The sequence below is a fragment of the Pelobates fuscus genome, chromosome 13, assembly GCF_036172605.1.
Source record: "Pelobates fuscus isolate aPelFus1 chromosome 13, aPelFus1.pri, whole genome shotgun sequence".
Classification (NCBI taxonomy): Eukaryota; Metazoa; Chordata; class Amphibia; order Anura; family Pelobatidae; genus Pelobates; species Pelobates fuscus.
In genome coordinates this window covers 79493454-79516046 of record NC_086329.1, presented here as the reverse complement: position 1 = coordinate 79516046, position 22593 = coordinate 79493454, and the positions used below count along the sequence as shown (strand labels likewise).

General features: G+C 42.4%; 1 protein-coding gene across 1 annotated transcript in view; it reads left to right on the top strand.

Moving 5' to 3' along the window:
- Window positions 1-22593, top strand: part of LOC134583516 (intelectin-1-like) — a 97121-nt gene that overhangs the window by 41549 nt on the left and 32979 nt on the right. The window contains exons 4-5 of the mRNA XM_063440452.1: window positions 1779-2026; window positions 5098-5256. Coding sequence (XP_063296522.1) covers window positions 1779-2026; window positions 5098-5256 — 407 coding nt within the window. The remainder of the gene's footprint in view (window positions 1-1778; window positions 2027-5097; window positions 5257-22593) is intronic.

Here is a 22593-nt window from a genome sequence, read left to right as displayed (position 1 = left end):
ACCGCTCCTTCCTGGAGCCGAATGGGGAATTAGCTCTAGTCCTTACAAGGACTTTCCCAGTTGAAACCCCTGCAAGCTGGAACAGCAGACACAGGACTAAATCTTCTTTCCCTCCAATAACACGACGACACACAGTTTTGGAGTGTAAGCTGGAATAGCATTTTAATGGGCTTTTATGCAAGTTTCCCAACAAGGGTGACACCCAGGTGGACCTTGTTGGACACAGGGACACAAACATCCAAACCAATAACAACGCATTTACAATGTAAGACACTTCCACACAGGCAAACAATCCCTCCCCTCTGCTTGGGAGTTAATTGAGTTAATTACTGTATCAACTCAATCATCTCCAGGCAGAAAAAACACATTTCTAAAAAGTCCCAAAAGTACCCCAAAACACAACATATCCCCATAAAAGTCACATCCTGATAGCCCTGATCTAGATGAACAACATATCCAAAAATCACCCAGATCAGAGCAGGGGTTCAGGAATTATTATTATTATTATTATTATTATTGCCATTTATATAGCGCCAACAGATTCCGTAGCGCTTTACAATATTTTGAGAGGGGGGGGATGTAACAATAAATAAGACAATTACAAGAAAACTTACAGGAATAATAGGTTGAAGAGGACCCTGCTCAAATGAGCTTACAGTCTATAGGAGGTGGGGTATTAGAAACATTAGGATAGGAAATATCAAGTAGGAGTGAAGCAGAGCTGGAGGAGAGAGCAAAGCACTATCCCATAGGGACAGGTATGTAAGGGAGAGATTACTCTGGGAGGCCATACGCTTTCCTGAAGAGATGGGATTTAAGGCCCTTCTTAAATGATTGAAGACTAGGGGAGAGTCTGATGGCAGTAGGCAAGTTATTCCATAGGAGAGGAGCCGCCCGTGAGAAGTCCTGCAGAATTTCCTGGAAGTCATAGTTTTGACCGACCGTGCACATGGTCCTATGCCTAAAACAGTTCCAGGGAAATCAGTGCTAACAGTCGGTCAAGTTTAGTAGTCTTTTACAGGTTTCCCTACACGGCTCACAGTCTGTGGGCAGGAGGCTGGCAAGCAGGCTCCTCCAGAAGCTCGTGGCAAACTCACTTGGAGAGGGGAGTTTGTCACATATCTTCCCCCTCACTGGGAGACTATCCAGACCCCAGACCTCCAATCGGCCTGGGTCTGTGATAGTCTGGTGGTCACTTGGAGAGGGGAGTTTGTCACATTTTATATAGAAGTAAAAAACACAAACAATATAAAATAAACCGAATTGTGTACAAGAAAAAAAAAAAGAATACTGACTGATACAGGAAACAGCAAACCATATTCAAACAGATCAGGATTACAGACTGGAACAGGTCAACGAACAAGCTGGGTCTGGTACGTGAACAGGGTAGTCATAAAAGCCAGGTCAGAAACACTAATACCGAAGATCAAGAATAGATCTGTAACAGGAACTTAATACAGGATAAACACACTAAGGACTATGAGATCAAATTAAACTACTTCCATCACAATGCCCTTATATTTTTTTTATAGAAAACAATTAAAGAAACACTCCAAGCACCATAACCACTATAGCGGTGATAGTGAAAGCAGAGCCCTGGTGCTCGCCTATCAGACCATAAGTAGTCAAACTAGCATTGCTCTCCACCTCATTGCAGAAGAGAAGAGAGTGTCAGATACTCATACTACACCTGCAACGTCAAATGCTTCCAGTAAACAAATTCTTCACTCTATCATTGTTTTACCTACAATATATATAAATCATTTGTTCTAATACAGATGGGATTTATACACTGATCACTGAAAACGGGACACCCTACAATGCATTCTGTGATATGACCACTAATGGTGGTGGTTGGACTTTGGTGGCTAGCATTCATGAAAATAACATATTGGGCAAATGTACAACTGGAGATAGATGGTCCAACCAGCAAGGAAGTGATCCCAACAACCCAGAGGGTGATGGCAACTGGGCAAACTATGCAACATTTGGTACACCTGAAGGAGCCACTAGTGATGACTACAAGGTATTGTTTGTTCCTTAATTCTGAACTTCCAAAGGTATGCAATAGACTCCCTCAATAATGCAGGTATAACACATTTCCATATTTTTTAGTAATTTGAAATAGTAACAGCGGAATAAACATTTTCTATAATTAAAATGTGATGCTTGTGAATTCATTTGTTTTTGGGATCTTAAGTGATGTTTATTTGGTAAACACAATTTGAGCTTCATGAAACCTGTTTTGAAAAATTAGATGGTTCAAAGAATTTCCCAACAGAAGAAAATCATGTTTGAAATAGGTATACCATAAGTGTAAACAGTATCCCTTTTGGAATCCATATTTATAACTAATATATGTAGGCACATAAAAATCTGATCTACCTTACCTGATCAGAGAAAGGAGTTATGCCACTTCGTTAAAAAATAACTATAAAGCCATTGTAACAATGGCTTTAATTCCTATGACTATCAATGGACGGTCTTGTGTCATCGATCAGCCCATGTTTCAGGTGGTCTATACAACACTCCAAGTAATATCTGCCACCATTTGGAACCACACACTGAGAAACATTACTACAAATAACAAGGTACAGAGAGACCCAGCTCAGATCTGAGGAGACAGCAAACACCTAGGCAATCAGGTTGGGGTAGGTATTAACTTACAGAGTATCGGGGGGCGGGGCCTGACAGCCAAGATGCTGGTCGCACATCCTAAGAGCTCCTGCAACAACCGAATTAAACAAGCTAAAACCGACTGCTATATTCACATTAGAACGGATGCAGAACGGATCCAGAGCAACATGCCAAAGAAAACGGTACCAGTCCGGCTCCGGTGTACCGCCAAAAAACCTCTACCAGCCATGCGGCCTAAACCAGAGCGAAGCCTGAGACCCGGGGGAGGCGGACGATCTCCCGGCACGGGAAGAGCTCACACACGAGAGCCCGCTACAGCCCTGCTACCCCCCCCTCCCTCTGGACCGGCGGGTGACAATCCGGTCCTCGCTGGGGACGACTACCCCCATACCAACGCCTGATCAAGCAACAAAACCCTCAGCCAAACAGGACAAACAGGGCCTAGCCAAGATGGCAGCTCAGTCGCAGCCTATGACCAAGCGACCATCTACACAGCCACCCAAGCACACATGGGAGTTTGTTGGACAGCTATGCACCTACCTCTGGGCGAAGTTTAAAGCCCGAAGACGGATCTACAAGCTAGCGCTGAAGGGGGTGATGGCGTGGATCCGCCCGGCTACCCGGCGCCACTTGCAGGGAACCCCACCCTGTAACTCCCGAGCGGACTCGCAACGGAGACAAAGCCGAAACTCATCATGGCGGGAACCGGCTCCGGGACCCTCGGATAGCGGCACTCATGACCCCAAGCTCCAGAAGAGAACCCGCCGGTACGCCCGACCAACCTCCCACTCAGCGACTCAATCAACCCTAAACCAGAAAAGCGCAACCCCGCACGGGGATACACACAAAGCCCGCTGCGACGATGACCAGGAAGCAGCGAGGATGTCAGCAGGGGGGCGACACCAGCAGAAAGCCCTTCCACAGCTCACAGGAGTGGGCACCCCAATGGGGCACATACCCTGCCACGCAAGTGAAGCCATTAGACAAGGCATCGGGTGACGCGAATCGGACCGATACAATCAGAGGCCCACGGCCTGAGGCCCTGTACGAGACGCGGGGATCATTACCTCACTCAGCCGGAGATATAAACTTTCTCAGTGGCCACTCCACCAAGGACTATGGACTATGGATAAGCAATGATCATCAAACACACGGACTCAGCAAAACCTTACAGGTTATCATAACACATTTTAGACCCACGCAGCAGTCACCCTGCTCGCCTGGACTGTCTCTCCCTCACAGCCAGAGGTCCTCAGATTAACCTAGCCCGGTTAGGAAGCACCTACTAGGTTCCTATTAAGCCACATTTCAATGTGTTTTCAGCTGTGATATTCCCACAGGGCTCCCTTGATTATCTTGGCCATAGAACTTGGCCTCACAGGGAATTTGCAATTTGCGGTTCATGATAATTTTGCTAGCATATTGCCATGGCCTACAATATAGTAACCTGACACCCCAGATTAACTAAGCTAGAGTGCCACATATGTGAGAGAACCGATTTGTTTAAGCGTGTGTACCACCTATCTACTTAACCTCTCATGCACTGTTAAAAGCATATTGCTAGCTATTTCAATGTTTTATATGTTCATTTATATCACATGTAATTTAAGTGTGAACCTTAATGCATGCTAAAGTCACTAACGTCCAGGAAAGCCTGTACTCTATAAGCCTGACAGCCTACAACTGACTAACCATAATCTTTAGCGCAGATCATATGTTGTTGTAAGGTATCCTGTCCTGGTTAGTTGTGTACCCTGAAAAGCGATATCAACATATATATACATAAGTGGGCAATATCTTCTAACGCCTACCTAAGGCGACACCATGCTAGAATAACTGCCCACCTCAGTTATGTTAGTATTGTAAGCCAGAGTAACAACGCTCTTACCTTTAGAACTAATCTCCTGTTATTTCTGTTACTTATGTTCCCTTGTTCTAACTAACCTGGCACCCCACCTTCTCTGATAAGCAGTTCAGGAGTAAATACTTGAAGAGCGACGTTCATGAATACATATAACTAAACGAGAACATAAACTGTTAAAATATAGATCTAATTAACCTAAAAATTTGTGCTGTTTTACATATGCCATGATGATGTCTTTCTCTAATGTCATTATTGCACTTGCCCATGCTGTCGTGGCTGTGCAAGCTCTTCTGTTATAACATGCACAACAAAAATAAAGAATTTAAAAAAAAAACAACATACAGAGTATCTATCTACAGCACCCCCATCAGGCATGCACATACTCTGCCTAATGGGAAATCTGGCAATACGTTTTGAGGTTCTAGATGTCTTATTGCTGGTTCAGAGTTTTTTTTTTTTTTATCTTGAACCCCTTAATGTATTTTTCCATCAAATTTTTTTACATTTATTCCTCTGGGAGTGATAAAGAAAGCATTAAGCATACATTTTGTCACTTGTTTATTATTTTAATTATTTTATTTTGCTTACTTTCCTAGAATCATGGATATTATGATATCAGAGCTAGTGATATAGGTATTTGGCATGTTCCAAACAAAACTCCATTACCAGCTTGGAAGAACGCAGCTTTGCTTCGATATCGAACAAACTCTGGATTTCTACCAAAAGAAGGCGACAATCTTTTCTACTTGTACAAAGTATGTATGCCTTGTTATTCAATGTATAGATGTTTGATTTGTTGTTGAATATAAATTGTTACATTTCCATGGGACTCAAGACATCACCAAGAAACTTACATACTTACATATTGTAAGAAGGGAGATGACAGGCGTTGAGCACCTCCACACCTTTTAATACATCATTTTAATAATGCAAAGAGAAACACAAAGACTTGCTTTTGAAGTCCTGTATTGTTGTGAGTCTCCTGAATTAGCAATCTGCAATATTTTTTGTTCCAGTAATACAGCTGTATGTGATATCACTTTTGTAAGAGAACAATGTTGTATACCCTACAAACCAATTCAATGATTATTAGTATGTTTTGCACAAAAGGCTCCCAAGTGTCCCTGTTTAGGAGGGACAGTCCCTATTTTGGGCTAAAAATATTGTCACTAGTGATGTCACGAACACAAAATTTACAGTTCGCGAACGGGAACTTCCGCAAACGTTCGCGAACCGGCGAACCGGGCGAACCGCCATTGATTTCAATGGGCAGGGGAATTTTAAAACCCACAGGGACTCTTTCTGGCCACAAAAGTGATGGAAAAGTTGTTTCAAGGGGACTAACACCTGGACTGTGGCATGCCGGAGGGGGATCCATGGCAAAACTCCCATGGAAAATTACACAGTTGATGCAGAGTCTGGTTTTAATCCATAAAGGGCAGGAATCACCTAACATTCCTAAATCACAATGGATATGGATTGACACCTGACATATGACATATTGACAACTTGACATATGGATTGACACCTTGACATATGGATTGACCATGATTGACCATGATATACACTGACACAGAGTAGAATAGAGACTGTTACCCCTACATAGGGTCACTTGGCAGGTATGGATTAACACCTGTCCTCAGAGACCCTGATACACACTTACACAGAGCAGAATAGGGACTGTTCCCCCTACATAGGGTCACTTGGCAGATATGGATTGACACCTGTCCTCAGAGACCATGATACACACTGACACAGAGCAGAATAGAGACTGTTCCCCGTCCTCAGAGACCATGATACTTACTGGCACAGAGCAGAATAGAGACTGTTACCCCTACATAGGGTCACTTGGCAGATATGGATTGACACCTGTCCTCAGAGACCATGATACACACTGACACAGAGCAGAATAGAGACTGTTCCCCGTCCTCAGAGACCATGATACTCACTGACACAGAGCAGAATAGAGACTGTTCCCCCTACATAGGGTCACTTGGCAGGTATGGATTGACACCTGTCCTCAAAGCCCCTGATACACACTGAAAAAAAGCAGAATAGAGACTGTACCCCTACATAGGGTCACTTGGCAGGTATGGATTAACACCTGTCCTCAGAGCCCTTGATACACACTCACACAGAGCAGAATAGAGACTGTTCCCCCTACATAGGGTCACTTGGCAGATATGGATTGACACCTGTCCTCAAAGCCCATGATCCACACTGACACAGAGCAGAATAGAGACTGTTCCCTGTCCTCAGAGACCATGATACACACTGACACAGAGCAGAATAGAGACTGTTCCCCCTACATAGGGTCACTTGGCAGGTATGGATTGACACCTGTCCTCAAAGCCCCTGATACACACTGACAAAGAGCAGAATAGAGACTGTTCCCCCTACATAGGGTCACATGGCAGGTATGGATTGACACCTGTCCTCAGAGCCCATGATACACACTGACACAGATCAGAATAGGGACTGTTCCCCCTACATAGGGTCACTTGGCAAATATGGATTGACACCTGTCCTCAAAGCCCCTGATACACACTGACAAAGAGCAGAATAGAGACTGTTCCCCCTACATAGGGTCACTTGGCAGGTATGGATTGACACCTGTCCTCAGAGACCATGATACACACTGACACAGAGCAGAATAGAGCCTGTTACCCCTACATAGGGTCACTTGGCAGATATGGATTGACACCTGTCCTCAAAGTCCATGATACACACTGACACAGAGCAGAATAGAGACTGTTCCCCATCCTCAGAGACCATGATACACACTGACACAGAGCAGAATAGAGACGGTTCCCCCTACATAGGGTCACTTGGCAGATATGGATTGACACCTGTCCTCAAAGCCCCTGATACACACTGACACAAAGCAGAATAGAGACTGTTCCCCCTACATAGGGTCACTTGGCAGGTATGGATTGACACCTGTCCTCAGAGCCCATGATACACACTGACACAGAGCAGAATAGGGACTGTCATAAAAAAAAAAAACATTTGGAAATTTAAGGAACTCATTTACCATTTATAATAGTGTAAATACATGGTTGTATTTTTTTTATATTTGAAAAAAATATTTTTTTTACAGACAATATACATTCAAACAGAATTTGTAACACATAATTATTTTTTTTTTTATTTATAATATTTATTCAGAGAAAAGTTTTGAAAAATACAGAAAATCACATTTGTTTAAAACAGACTTCATCAAACATCACATATCAAACTCATGCCATAAGATACAAACATCCCATGCTAATATAGATATGCACTATAGTTGATGATATCTATCAAAACATTCATAATATTTACATTGTGTGAATACAGTAAAAATAAACATACAGACAAACAATACGACAAGAAGACAAAAAATAAATAAATAAATAGATAAAAAAAACATTTATTACTACTATATTATAGATTCGAGATTAAAAAATTAAATTCTCTCTCCCTCCTCCCCCCTCCACCCCACCCGGCCAATGCAGGAGAAAAGGACAGTGCGTAAATATATTTAAATCTCATTAAAAAATGTGGAAGTCCAAAGGGACCAGATTTTCTCATTTTTCCTATGTTGTAGGTTAAAGACCTGGCTCATCTCCATTTTACGCTGGAAATCGATTTGAGACATAATTTCTTTCCAATCAGGGGGTACAGGGGATTTCCAGCATCTAGCGATGTTGATTTTAATTGCGAAAAAAATATCAGTCAATAGCCTATTTAACTTATTATCTTGTATAGGGAGATCTATATTAAACAAGAACATTTGTGGGCTAATTTCCTTAATACCTGGATATAAAGAACTTACTAGTTCAAACATTTGAGTTTTTATATCGTCTAATTTAGGACATTCCCACCATATGTGGTATATTGTGCCATTTTCCAGACCACATCTCCAGCAAATTTTACTATGGATAGGATCAATCTTATACATTCTAGCTGGAACAAAGTACCATCTATATATTAGTTTAAAATGGGTTTCTAATGATACATTATGAATAGATTGTTTCACTAATTGCGTACCTCCAACCCATTCTACAAAAGGTATAGATTTACCAATATCGATTTCCCACTTTTTAAAAGGAGGAATTTGAAAGTCTTGGTCCATTAGGTCAAACAGTTTAGAAAATCTGGCAATACTACCTTTTTTTTGACTATTAACAATTTGAAAGGTTATATAGTGTTCTTTACAGATTGATTTAGACATTAGGAAGTTCTTTAGTCTTAGATATTTGAATATATCTCTTGTTGGTATGTTGTATTTCAGTTGTAATTGATTAAATATAGTCAGCTTGTTTCCTTCACATAAATCAGAGATCTTATTTATCCCCAATTGAAGCCAGGGTTTAATGTCTAGATCTATCAATATATAACATAGGGCCTCGATTGGAGTATCATAAAATATTCTATCCCTCAAGTTAAGTTTTTTCATAAGTATTTTAGAAGTTATAAACATGTCATTTAGAATTAGTGTTGTCGCGAACCCGAAATTTTCGGTTCGCGAACGCGAACTTCCGCAAATGTTCGCGAACCGGCGAACCGCGCGAACCGCCATTGACTTCAATGGGCAGGCGAATTTTAAAACCAACAGGGACTCTTTCTGGCCACAAAAGTGATGTAAAAGTTGTTTCAAGGGGACTAACACCTGGACTGTGGCATGCCGGAGGGGGATCCATGGCAAAACTAACATGGAAAATTACACAGTTGATGCAGAGTCTGCTTTTAATCCATAAAGGGCAGAAATCACCTGTCCTCAAAGCCCCTGATACACACTGACACAGAGCAGAATAGAGACTGTTCCCCGTCCTCAGAGACCATGATACACACTGACACAGAGCAGAATAGAGACTGTTCCCCCTACATAGGGTCACTTGGCAGATATGGCGTGGTCGTGGGAGGGGGAGGATGACTTTCACCTCTTCCCCTGTTACATTCCCGTTGTGCTGTGACATCACCCTTATACGCTGTGTAAAGCATACTATTTAATTTGATCAGCATGGCCACTTGAGTTTTTATAGTTTTCACGCTGCTTGTAGTTTATATATGGTTCCCAAAAATCAAACAAACGATAAAGTAAACATGTAAGGATTCAGAATATTCTTTCAAACACATTGTGTGTACGTATTTTTTGTCTTAAGTTTGTGGCTTTAAAGAGGTTCACGTTGTTTCTATGATGTGCATAACATGTTCTTGTAAATGTTTGTTAAATGTTTCCTGGAATTGTAATTTTTGAATCTGATTAAAGATAGTCAAATCCCTGATACACACTGACACAGAGCAGAATAGGGACTGTTCCCCCTACATAGGGTCACTTGGCAGATATGGATTGACACCTATCCTAATGATCCCTGATACACACTGACACAGAGCAGAATAGAGACTGTTCCCCCTACATAGGGTCACTTGGCAGATATGGATTGACACCTGTCCTCAAAACCCCTGATACACACTGACACAGAGCAGAATAGGGACTGTTCCCCCTACATAGGTGTCAGGATCATCATTGTGTTTTACACAATATTGTGTATTTGGCTCTGGTTGGGATCGAACCTGAGTTGCCTGCATCCCAGTCAGGATCCTTACATTGGTCTCCACGCATCTTTGACTGTTTCTAGATGTTCTTGGTATCCTGTAGTCTGAGCCTGTTTGCCTGGGATTTGCACACCTGTTCCTGGTTCCATGATCATTGCTTGAGACTTCCTATTTAAACCCCGCAAGTCTGGTCCTCGTTGTCAGATCGTGTTTCCTGTTCCGTTTGGTTTCACTGCTGTTAATCTGACTCCTGGTTTTGATCTTCTGCTCGTCTACTGTTTTCGCCTGATTGCCGCCAGCCCTGACTTCTGATTCTGTTACCGACTACTCTTCTGGATATCCCTTGTCTGTACTGCGTTCCAGGAAGCACTGGTTATTTCAGCCCCAGTGCACTGTGTCACACCCTTGGGGATTTCTGTCCTGAGTCCCCTCGGTCTGTGCCGAATTGCAAAGGGTGCCTTAACTCTGCCTGCCGGACTCCCACTCCAGGTAAGATCCCTGACAGTACGATCTGACCAAATGGAGTCTGCAGAGTTGAGAATTACCGTTGCAGCCTTGACCCAGCAAGTTTCCCAGCTCACCCAGGCTTTGCAGGGCTTACAGCAGGAGCTGGCTTCCCATAAAGGGAGAGTAACCTATGACTCTGGACTATCTGAACCGCTGGTTGCTCTACCTGAGAAATTTTCTGGGATCCGGTCTAAGTTTGACACCCTCAAGGTTGACTGCGAGGTCCTGTTTTTCTTGAGACCACTTACCTATGCCACAGATGCCATTAAAGTGAGGACAGCAATTACCTTATTGTCGGGGCACCTTAAGATTTGGGCCCACCAATTGTTACTCACCAAAAGCCCAGTCCTGGATTCCTGGGAGTCCTTTATTCGGTCCCTGGGGCTACAATGCAACAAGACACAAAAGTCCTATATACAGAGAACACCTACTGTTGCTTCCCATATATTGCAACCCGGACTGGAAATGGTTTACACTACTCCTTTCACTCGGACTGATGTTACTACTAACCCTCCTACTCCCAAGTCTCCTGAAATGCCTGAAACATCCTATACATCTGGCAGCGAGGCGGAAGAACCCATGGAGATTGGACTGGTTAGGTGCCGTCAGTCATCTCAAGAAAGGGCAAGAAGGGTGGCGCATGGACTGTGGTTTTACTGTGGGGAGAGAGGGCATTTAATCTCCTTTTGTCCCATTCGTCCTTCTAGGTCTCGGGTTCTCCGTCTGGGTACTACTCCGGCATATCCCATGAGACCTGTCTGCCAACATGCTGCCTGTCCTTGCTTGACCACTTTGAACAATCCTCCGTCTTCTACAGTTGTTGCTCCTGAGGATGTGCTGGAATCAGTTACGAAAGAACCCGAGATCGCTATTTCCACTAAAGAGTCTGCTTCTAGGAAGGCAAGCACCACAACCACTACAAGTCCTATCAAGGAAGTCCCTCCTGCTGGTTGTACCTATGCCTCTAATGGGACTCTAGTCCGGAAGGAGGACTTGGAAGTTTTTGAAAAGGCCCTAATAGCTATGACCTCCACTCCTAAGGGTACTACTAAAACCAAGAAAACTAAAAAGTAACCTCCTGGGTCGTACTTGCCTTCCTCTTCTCGCCTACGGCGTCTTTGAAGGGGGGGTAATGTCAGGATCATCATTGTGTTTTACACAATATTGTGTATTTGGCTCTGGTTGGGATCGAACCTGAGTTGCCTGCATCCCAGTCAGGATCCTTACATTGGTATCCACGCATCTTTGACTGTTTCTAGATGTTCTTGGTATCTTGTAGTCTGAGCCGGTTTGCCTGGGATTTGCACACCTGTTCCTGGTTCCATGATCATTGCTTGAGACTTCCTATTTAAACCCCGCAAGTCTGGTCCTCGTTGTCAGATCGTGTTTCCTGTTCCGTTTGGTTTCACTGCTGTTAATCTGACTCCTGGTTTTGATCTTCTGCTCGTCTACTGTTTTCGCCTGATTGCCGCCAGCCCTGACTTCTGATTCTGTTACCGACTACTCTTCTGGATATCCCTTGTCTGTACTGCGTTCCAGGAAGCACTGGTTATTTCAGCCCCAGTGCACTGTGTCACACCCTTGGGGATTTCTGTCCTGAGTCCCCTCGGTCTGTGCCGAATTGCAAAGGGTGCCTTAACTCTGCCTGCCGGACTCCAACTCCAGGTAAGATCCCTGACAATAGGGTCACTTGGCAGATATGGATTGACAGCTGTCCTCAAAACCCCTGATACACACTGACACAGAGCAGAATAGGGACTGTTCCTCCTACATAGGGTCACTTGGCAGATATGGATTGACACCTGTCCTCAAAACCCCTGATACACACTGACACAGAGCAGAATAGGCACTGTTCCCCCTACAAAGGGTCACTTGGCAGATATGGATTGACACCTGTCCTCAAAACCCCTGATACACACTGACACAGAGCAGAATAGATACTGTTCCCCGTCCACAGAGACCATGATACACACTGACACAGAGCAGAATAGAGACTGTCCCCCCTACATAGGGTCACTTGGCAGGTATGGATTGACACCTGTCCTCAAAGCCCCTGATACACACTGACACAGAGCAGAATAGAGACTGTTCCCTGTCCACAGAGACCATGATACACACTGACACAGAGCAGAATAGAGACTGTTCACCGTCCACATGATACACATGATAGCCATGGCCGTGTAGGAACGCCTGAAATGGCCACACACCTTCCTGGCCTGCTTCAGGACGTCCTGTAAGCCTGTGTACTTATGCACAAAGTGTTGTACGATCAGATTACACACATGTGCCATGCACGGCACATGTGTCAACTTGCCCAACTTCAATGCCGCTATCAAATTTTTTCCGTTGTCACACACCACTTTGCCGATATCCAGTTGCTGCGGAGTCAGCCACTTTTCCACCTGTGCGTTCAGGGCGGACAGGAGTGCTTGTCCGGTGTGACTCTCTGCTTTCAAGCAAGTCAAACCCAAGACGGCGTGACACTGCCGTATCCGGGATGTGGAATAGTACCTGGGGAGCTGGGGGGGTGCCGTTGATGTGGAGCAAGACGCAGCAGCACAAGAGGACTCAGCCAAGGAGGTTATGGAAGAGGATGGAGTAGGAGGAGTAGAGGAGGTGGCAGCAGGACTGCCTGCAATTCGTGGCGGTGTCACCAACTCCTCTGCAATGCCACGCATTCCTTGCTTGTCAGCCGTCAGCAGGTTTACCCAATGCGCAGTGTAGGTGATATACCTGCCCTGACCATGCTTTGCAGACCAGGTATCAGTGGTCAGATGGACCCTTGCCCCAACACTGTGTGCCAGACATGCCATGACTTCCTTTTGCACAATCGAGTACAAGTTGGGGATTGCCTTTTGTGAAAAGAAATTCCGGCCGGGTACCTTCCACTGCGGTGTCCCAATAGCTAAACATTTTTTGAACGCCTCAGACTCAACCAGATTGTATAGTAAAAGCTGGCGGGCTAATAGTTCGGACAAGCCAGCTGTCAGACGCTGGGCAAGGGGGTGACTTGGTGACATTGGCTTCTTACGCTCAAACATGTCCTTGACAGACACATGACTGTGGGCAGATGAGCGGGAACTGCTCAAGGCGGGAGACGGAGTGGCAGATGGTTGAGAGGGGGCAAGAAGGACAGCAGTGGTTGACGTGGCTGAAGATGCTAGACCAGGAGGAGGATGGCGGCTTAGAGTAGGCGTGCTGCTTGTACTCATGTGTTGATCACATAGGCATTTGTGATGTGAGATCATGTGCCTACGCAAAGCAGTTGTACCTAGGTGGGTGTTGGACCTCCCACGACTCAGTTTCCTTTAGCACAGGTTGCAAATGGCATCGCTGTTGTCCGAGGCAGACACACAAAAAAAATGCCACACTGCTGAGCTCTGCAATGACGCCATTCTGGTGGTGGACACAGCATGCGTTGATTGGCGTGCTGTCGGGCTGACCCCGGGTACCGATGCATGCTGTCTGACTGTGCCACTAGCTCCTTGCGATGACCCCCCCCTGCTTCCAACTCGTCTCCTCCTCCTCTCTGTCTCCCCATCTGAACTTTCGCCCTGTTCTTCTTCTTGCCGAGCGGGCACCCACGTGACATCCAGGATGCATCGTCATCATCAACCGCTTCGCTTGTATCTGACAACTCAGAAAAGGAAGCAGCAGCGGGTACAACATCATCATCATCACACCGTACCTCCATGTGTTTAATGCTGCCTGCCTGATACATATCCCTGTTATCTACATCCTCTAGCAATAATGGTTGCGCATCACTCATTTCTTCAAACAGGTGTGTGAATAACTCCTCTGACATACCAAGTAAAGCGGCTGTGGTGCTAGTTTTGGTGGTGGCGGCAGGCGGGTGAGTGGTATCTTGAGAGGTGCCTGAAGCTAAGCTGGAGTAGGATGGTGCGTCAAGGTTCCGAGCGGAGGCTGTACAAGATTGGGTGTCCTGTGTTAGCCAGTCAACTATGTCCTCAGAACTTTTCAAGTTCAGGGTACATGGCTTCTGAAAACTGGGCATTATTCTAGGGCAAAAGGGAATCACAGCACCACGACCACGACGGCCCCTGCGGGGTGGCCTGCCTCTGCCTGTCATTTTTTTGGGGATTAGTGGTACTATAAGTGCAAGCTACTGTGAGACCAGATATGATTGGCAATGTGAACTGTAAGAGTTCTGCGGAGCACACACTGTAGGCCTGAGACACCCGCTTGAAGACAAGTAACTGCTATTCAATCTATAACAGTGAAAAACAAATTTTGGTTTTAAAAGCACGCTATAGAGACACCAGATATGATTGGCAATGTGCACTGGAACAGTTCTGCAGAGCACACACTGTAGGCCTGAGACACCCGCTTGAAGACAAGTAACTGCTATTCAATCTATAACAGTGAAAAACAAATTTTGGTTTTAAAAGCACGCTATAGAGACATCAGATATGATTGGCAATGTGCACTGGAACAGTTCTGCAGAGCACACACTGTAGGCCTGACACACCCGCTTGAAGACAAGTAACTGCTATTCAATCTATAACAGTGAAAGAAAAATTTTGGTTTTAAAAGCACGCTATAGAGACACCAGATATGATTGGCAATGTGCACTGGAACAGTTCTGGAGAGCACACGCTGAAGGAAGGACTGACAGAGCCGCTTGAAGGACACTGACTGGCTGCTATTAGCTTACACTAGAAACCTTTTTTCTTTGTAAAAGCACGCTAAAGAGACACCAAATATGATTGGCAACTGTCAAAGCACGCTGGAACAGGTCTACAGAGCACACGCTGAAGTAGGCCTGACACCCAGACGCTTGCAGACAACTAACTGCTCTTCTATTACAGTGAAAAAAAATTATTTCTTTTAAATCTAAAGCTTAAGCTATTGTAAAAACAGATATGAGTGGTGGCACTGGGCAAGAGGGCACAGTATCCACTGTGAACCTCACACAGAAGCTGGCAGGCAGGCAACTGCTCTTCTATTACAGTGGAAACAAAATTTTGGTTGTAAAAGCACGCTATAGAGACACCAGATATGAGTGGCAACTGTCAAAGTACGCTGGCAGGGTTGTGCAGGGCACACGCTGAAGGAAGGCCTGACAGAGGCGCTTGAAGGACACTGACTGGCTGCTATTAGCTTACACTGGAAACCTTTTTTCTTTGTAAAAGCACGCTAAAGAGACACCAGATATGATTGGCAACTGTCAAAGCACGCTGGCACAGGTCTGCAGAGCACACGCTGAAGTAGGCCTGACACCCAGACGCTTGCAGACAACTAACTGATCTTCTATTACAGTGAAAAAAAATTATTTCTTTAAAATCTAAAGCTTAAGCTATTGTTAAAACAGATATGAGTGGTGGCACTGACTGTGCAAATGGGCAAGGCATCCAACCTGACACAGAAGCTGGCAGGCAGGCAACTGCTCTTCTATTACAGTGAAAAAAAAATGATTTCTTTAAAATCTAAAGCTTAAGCTATTGTTAAAACAGATATGAGTGGTGGCACTGACTGTGCAAATGGGCAAGGCATCCAACCTGACACAGAAGCTGGCAGGCAGGCAACTGCTCTTCTATTACAGTGAAAAAAAATGATTTCTTTAAAATCTAAAGCTTAAGCTATTGTTAAAACAGATATGAGTGGTGGCACTGACTGTGCAAATGGGCAAGGCATCCAACCTGACACAGAAGCTGGCAGGCAAGCAACTGCTCTTCTATTACAGTGAAAAAAAATATTTATTTTAAATCTAAAGCTTAACCAATTGTTAAAACAGATATGAGTGGTGGCACTGGGCAAGTAGGCACAGTATCCAATGTGAACCTCACACAGAAGCTGGCAGGCAGGCACCTGCAATTACATTACACAGGAAAAAAAAAAAAAAAAAGCAGCCTGATGTTATAGCCCTAAAAAGGGCTTTTTGGGGTGCTGTCCTTACAGCAGAGATCAGATGAGTCCTTCAGGATTGTAGTGGACACTGAATACCCTAGCCTAGCTATCAATTTCCCTATCTAATCAGCAGCAGCTAAACTTTCCCTCCTCTCATTAAGCATGCAGCTTCAGAATGAATCGAAAATGGATGCTGGGAGGGAGGTTGGAGGGTGTGGAAGGGAGGGAGTGCTGCTGATTGGCTGGAATGTGTCTGCTGACCGAGAGGCACAGGGTCAAAGTTTGCCCAATGATGACGAATAGGGGCGGATCGAACCGCCCATGTGTTCGCCCGCGGCGGCGAACGCGGACACGCTAAGTTCGCCGGGAACTGTTCGCCGGCGGACAGTTCGGTACATCACTATTTAGAATATTATTGGAGAAAAAATTATTCTCCAATACGGCCAAGTCTAATAGGCCTAACCACACCAGAATAAGTAGTTTATATTTAGGACTACTTTCTTGTTCTATACTAAACCATGGTGAGCTATCTTGATCCATATTCATCCACATTAATAATTGGGATGCTTTACATGCTTCATAGATCTTATGTACATCCGGAAATGCCATGCCTCCTTTCGAGTAGCTTCTACGTAGTATTTCAAAAGCAATCCTAGGAGGTTTATTGGCCCAAATGAAATTAGAGAAAAGATTTTGAAACCGATTAAGCATTTCTGTCTTAATTCTAAATGGAATTGCCCTAAAAAGGTATAAGAGTTTCGGTATCAGAAATGATTTAACCATATTTATTCTACCAATCCAAGATGGTTCTATTCGTTTCCACTTGGCTATTTGATGTTGTAGATTGCCAAATAGATTTTTATAATTCATTTGTATTGTACTGGGGATGTCAAGAGAAATTTTTATCCCCAGGTAATCAATCTCTTCTTTAGCCCAAGCTATATGGAATTGCTTGGTTATTGATTCTCTATCGACATCACTTAATTTGTAAGGTAGAATTTGATTTTTTTTTATGTTAATTTTATAGTTAGAAAAGGAGCTATATATAACTATATCACTTAGTAAGTGTGTAATTGACACCTGGGGGTTAACTAGGGTGAGAATGGTATCGTCCGCAAACAGAGTTATCTTAACTTCACTTTCTCGCAATACTATTCCTTTTATATTAATATTTTGCCTAATTAGTGCAGCTAGTGGTTCCATTGACAAAATATATAACAGCCTTGCCTAGTACCATTATTAATTTCAAAGGTATCTGAGTCAAAGAAAGGATTACTAATTTTTGCTGAAGTGTTCTTATATAATGTCATAGTCTTACTCCTAAATTGGCCCTCGATGCCAAATCGGCCCAGGACAGAGTCAAGGAATCTCCAATTGACTCTGTCGAAGGCCTTTTCGGCATCGAGGGCCATCACCACAGAACCCATTCGGCTTTCATTAATTTTATATATCAAATTAAAAATCCTGCAGGTGTTATCAGTAGTGCTTCTGCACTTTACAAAACCCGACTGATCCACTCCAATTATATCGCTAATAGTATCTTTAAGACGTTTAGACAATATACTAGAGAAAAATTTTATATCCGTATTGATCAAAGAGATCGGTCTATAATTAGTGATCATAGTAGGATCTTTGTCAGGCTTTGGAATAGGTATTATTGAGGCTACCATCATTTCTTTTGGAAAAGGAAAGTCTGTAGATGTCTTTGTAAACATTTCCAATAAGATAGGAGAAATGGAGTTAAGAAAATTTTTATAAAATATTGCTGGATATCCATCAGGACCAGGCGCTTTATTAGGTTTTTAGTCATTAATTGTCTCAATAATCTCCGTTGATGAAATTGGAGCATTGAGTCTTTCTAGATTTAAATCTTTTATTCTAGGTAGATTAAGGCTACTTAGAAATCTATCGATTTCCAAGTCAGTTGCTTTAACTTCATCCAGATTATATAAAGAACTATAATAATCCACAAATGCTTTAGCAATATCTTTTGGTAGGGTTAGATGGGTATCACCTAAAATTATTTTTTTTATAGATTTATCTTTATTATAGTTTTTAAGTTTATTTGAAAGATCTCTATTTATTTTATTACTATTATGGTACCATCTTTGTTTAAGAAGTGTGAGGTTCTTATCAACTGAATCATATAATTTATCTTTAATGGATACCTTTAGTTTAATTATTTATTCAGATAATTCTTTAGTTGTTACTTTTTTATTTAGATATTCTTTCTCCGCCAATTTGATTTTTAATTTTTGAAGACTGTCGCCTTTCTTTCTTTTAAGTTCTGAACCATATTTAATTAGTAGCCCCCTAATAAAGCTTTTAAGAGTACACCATACCATGGAGACCGAGACTTCTCCATTGTTGTTAATATTTAGGAAGTTCTCGATCTCCACTACAATAGAGTCCCTAATATAGTCAATTTTCAGAAGACTTTCATTAAGTCTCCACCTAGGTTTAAAGTTATCTCTAGATTTAATTTTCAAAAATATAGGGGCATGATCTGATAGTATTATAGAGCCAATACTTGTCTTAGCGATGGAGTCTAAAAAGTCTGCTTTTGCAAAAAACATGTCTATACGTGAATATGTCTGATGGACATGGGAGAAGAAGGTATAGTCCCTTTCATTTGGATTAAATACCCTCCTCCAACAATCGTAAAGAGTATTTTTTTGCCATATAGTCTGTTAAGTTATATGAATAGTTATTTAATGATTTAGAATTTGCTGTTTGTTTATAGCTTCTATCCTTTTGTGGATCCATGACACTATTGAAATCGCCCCCCACTAATAAGTTACCACTAGCTGAATCATCAATTGTTTCCATAATTTGATCAAGCAATTTTTCTGGACTTCGGTTTGGAGCGTAGATATTAACCAAGGTGTATATTGTTCCATCTATCTTAACCACTAGGAAGATATATCTACCCATAGGATCTGAAAAAAAGTGTACAGTTTCAACAATGTGACTATTAGAGATAAAGATAGCAGTGCCCCTTTTCTTTTTCTTCCCTTCCAAGTTTGAGGCAAATACCCATGGATATTTTTTAAATTTCCACAATCTATCTGGTGGACTAATCCAATGAGTCTCTTGGATAAAAGCTACATCTATTTGGTTATCATTTAGAAATTTATGTACGGCCCCCCTCTTTTGAGGTGAATTCAGTCCCTGGACATTCCATGAAACAATATTAAGTGGCATCACAAGGAAGAACATTTACCACTGTATCCTGTTTCCCTCTCCACCGGTCCCGGAGAAGAGGAGAGAAGAGGAGAGGAGAAAAAAAAAAAAAAAACATTTAACATAAAAAACAACAAGAGTGTATACCAATACATGGAGAAAAAAGTTCCCATTGGTATTCCAATAGAGCAACCCAATAGTAACCCTTTGGATAAGCCTGCCTGGATGGCAGGAGTGAGGACACGGGGGAGAGGGGTAGGGAGGGAGTAGAGGTCACAATTGAGGTGAGTAAAGAATAAAGGTCACAAGAGAGTATATGAGACCAGTTCAGCATGAGGCTAAATATTCAATATAGATCTCAGTTGATACAAAATCTAAATTCATGAAGCAGGAGGAGAGAAAAAAAAAATATTTTCCTTCCCCTCTTTTTTCCTCACTCATATATTTTCAATATACATTTTCCCCAACCATGAAGCCGTCAATTCACCAAATATTTCAACTTTGCAAGTGATATTACTCATTAATAATATTGGTCCTGAGACGTTAATTGCCTAACCATCAACAAGATATATCTTTTTCCTCTCTTATATTTTTCCAATATACATTTTCCTCCACCATTACGCCAGTAATTCACCATATATTTCGACTATACAAGTGGTATTGCTCATTAATAATATTGGTCCTGAGACGTTAATTTCCTAGCCATAAACAAGATATATCAATCAAATTAGGGGAAAAAACCCCACTAATAACCAATATCCTAACCATTTACAGTGTATTTCACCCAAATAGTGAGTAGCACTAGTCTCATAGTCAGAGATTAGTCCATTATACTTTAGTCAGATCTATAAGTCACTTATCAATTAAAAAACATATTACCTTATGTGCATAACATTATAGTTATATATCAATATTTATAGAGAAAGTTTCAATAGAGCCCTTATATAGATTTTTCAAGAAGAAAAAACTCACAGGCACTCCAACTTCAAGCCGCAGGCAGATTTATTATGACAGAATGCAACGCAACGTTTCGACCGGAAAGGTCTTTTTCCGGTCGAAACGTTGCGTTGCATTCTGTCATAATAAATCTGCCTGCGGCTTGAAGTTGGAGTGCCTGTGAGTTTTTTCTTCTTGGATTATTGTACTGGGATTGCTGGTCCTGCTCTGGAGCACCCTTGGCCGTTGGGACTGAGTGCGGTTCTCATCACTTACTCTGCTCTTATATAGATTTTTAACTCGTGTCCAAAAAATAGTGTAGTTGAATAGGAAATATACTATATTACTCTAAATAGCTTTTTTAGACCCATATCTCTCAACAGAAGACATTATGCCTTATGTACATAGTGTTGTAATTATGTAACAATATTTATAGAAGGAGTTTCAATATTACCAGTATCTAGAATTTTAACTCGTGTTCAAAAAGTAGTGTGTTTGAAAAAAGGGATATACTATATTACTATGAATAGCCTTTCAGGCCCATATTAATCAACAGAAAGCATAGTGCCTTATGTGTATAGCATTATAATTAAGTTTCAATATTTATAAATGAAAATTTCAGTAGAACCAATATATAGAATTTTAACTCATGTTCAAAAAGTAGTGTTTTAAATAAGGAAATATACTATGTTACTACAAATAACCTTTTAGGCCCATATTAATCAACAGAAAATGTAGTGCGTTGTGTACATAATATTGTAATTAGGTATCAATATTTATGGAAAAAAATTCAATAGGATCGATACATAAAATTTTAGCTCATGTTCAAAAAGTAGTGCATTTGAATAGGGGAATATACTATATTACTATGAGTGACCTTTTAGACCCATATTAATCAATACATTGCACAAAAAAAAAAAAAAAACTAATTTCTATCTATCCAATATTAAGTCATTTCTAGGAGTAGACAGAGGTAACCGACATCAATAGATAGCAAGGTTTTCTCATTTTCCCCCTTTTCCTTTAAGTTGTAATTATGTTAGGTCCCAAGAATCGATGGTTTCTTGTGCTTCAGCAGCGTCTTTAAAAAGGAGTCTTTGTTCTTGATAGAATACTGTTAAAGGGACACTCCAGGCACCCAGACCACTTCAGCTCATTGGAGTGGTCTGGGTGCCAACTCCCACTACCCTTAACCCTGCAAGTGTAATTATTGCAGTTTTTTTAAAACTGCAATATTTACCTTGCAGGGTTAAGTCCTCCCCTAGTGGCTGTCTATTAGACAGCCACTAGAGGACACTTCCTGCTTCATAGCACAGGTTTTCTGTGCTAGAGCGTCGCTGGACGTCCTCACGCTGTGTGAGGACCTCCAGCGTCGCTCTATTCCCCATAGGGAAGCATTGAAATTCATTTTCAATGCTTTCCTATGGGGTGCGCTAATGCGCATGCGCGGCATTGCCGCGCATGCGCATTAGGTCTCCTCGGCCGGCGGGCGAGATCAGTCTCGCCCACCGGCCGACGTAACCAGAAGGAGGAGCGGCGGGGGAGGAGGAAGCAGCGACGTGGGACCTGTCGCTGCCCCTGGTAAGTGACTGAAGGGGTTTTCACCCCTCCAGTAACCGGGGATTGGGGGGTGGGAGGGAGAGGAACCCTCCAGTGCCAGGAAAACGGATTGTTTTCCTGGCACTGGAGTTTCCCTTTAATGTCGTCGGGAAGTTCCATTTGTATCTAATTCCCTTCTGTCTCAAAATTGCAGTCTGGCAGGCAAATTTTTTCCTGTTTTGTCGGGTCGTTGTAGATATATCTGCAAATATTTTAGCATCCTTAAAGTCTGGATCATTAATTCCATTTTTCTGTATTGCCCGGATAATCTGGTTCTTAATGAGGTTACTGGAGAAACAAACGATAATGTCTCTAGGTACAGTAGGAGCAAGGTTCTTTGGTTTACTTATCCTATGGTATTTTTTAAAAGGTAGGTCTCCTAGAGTTGTATCTGGGATAATCTTCTGAAAAAAATTATAAGAAATTGGTCTAATTGGTCATATTTGATGGATTCTGGA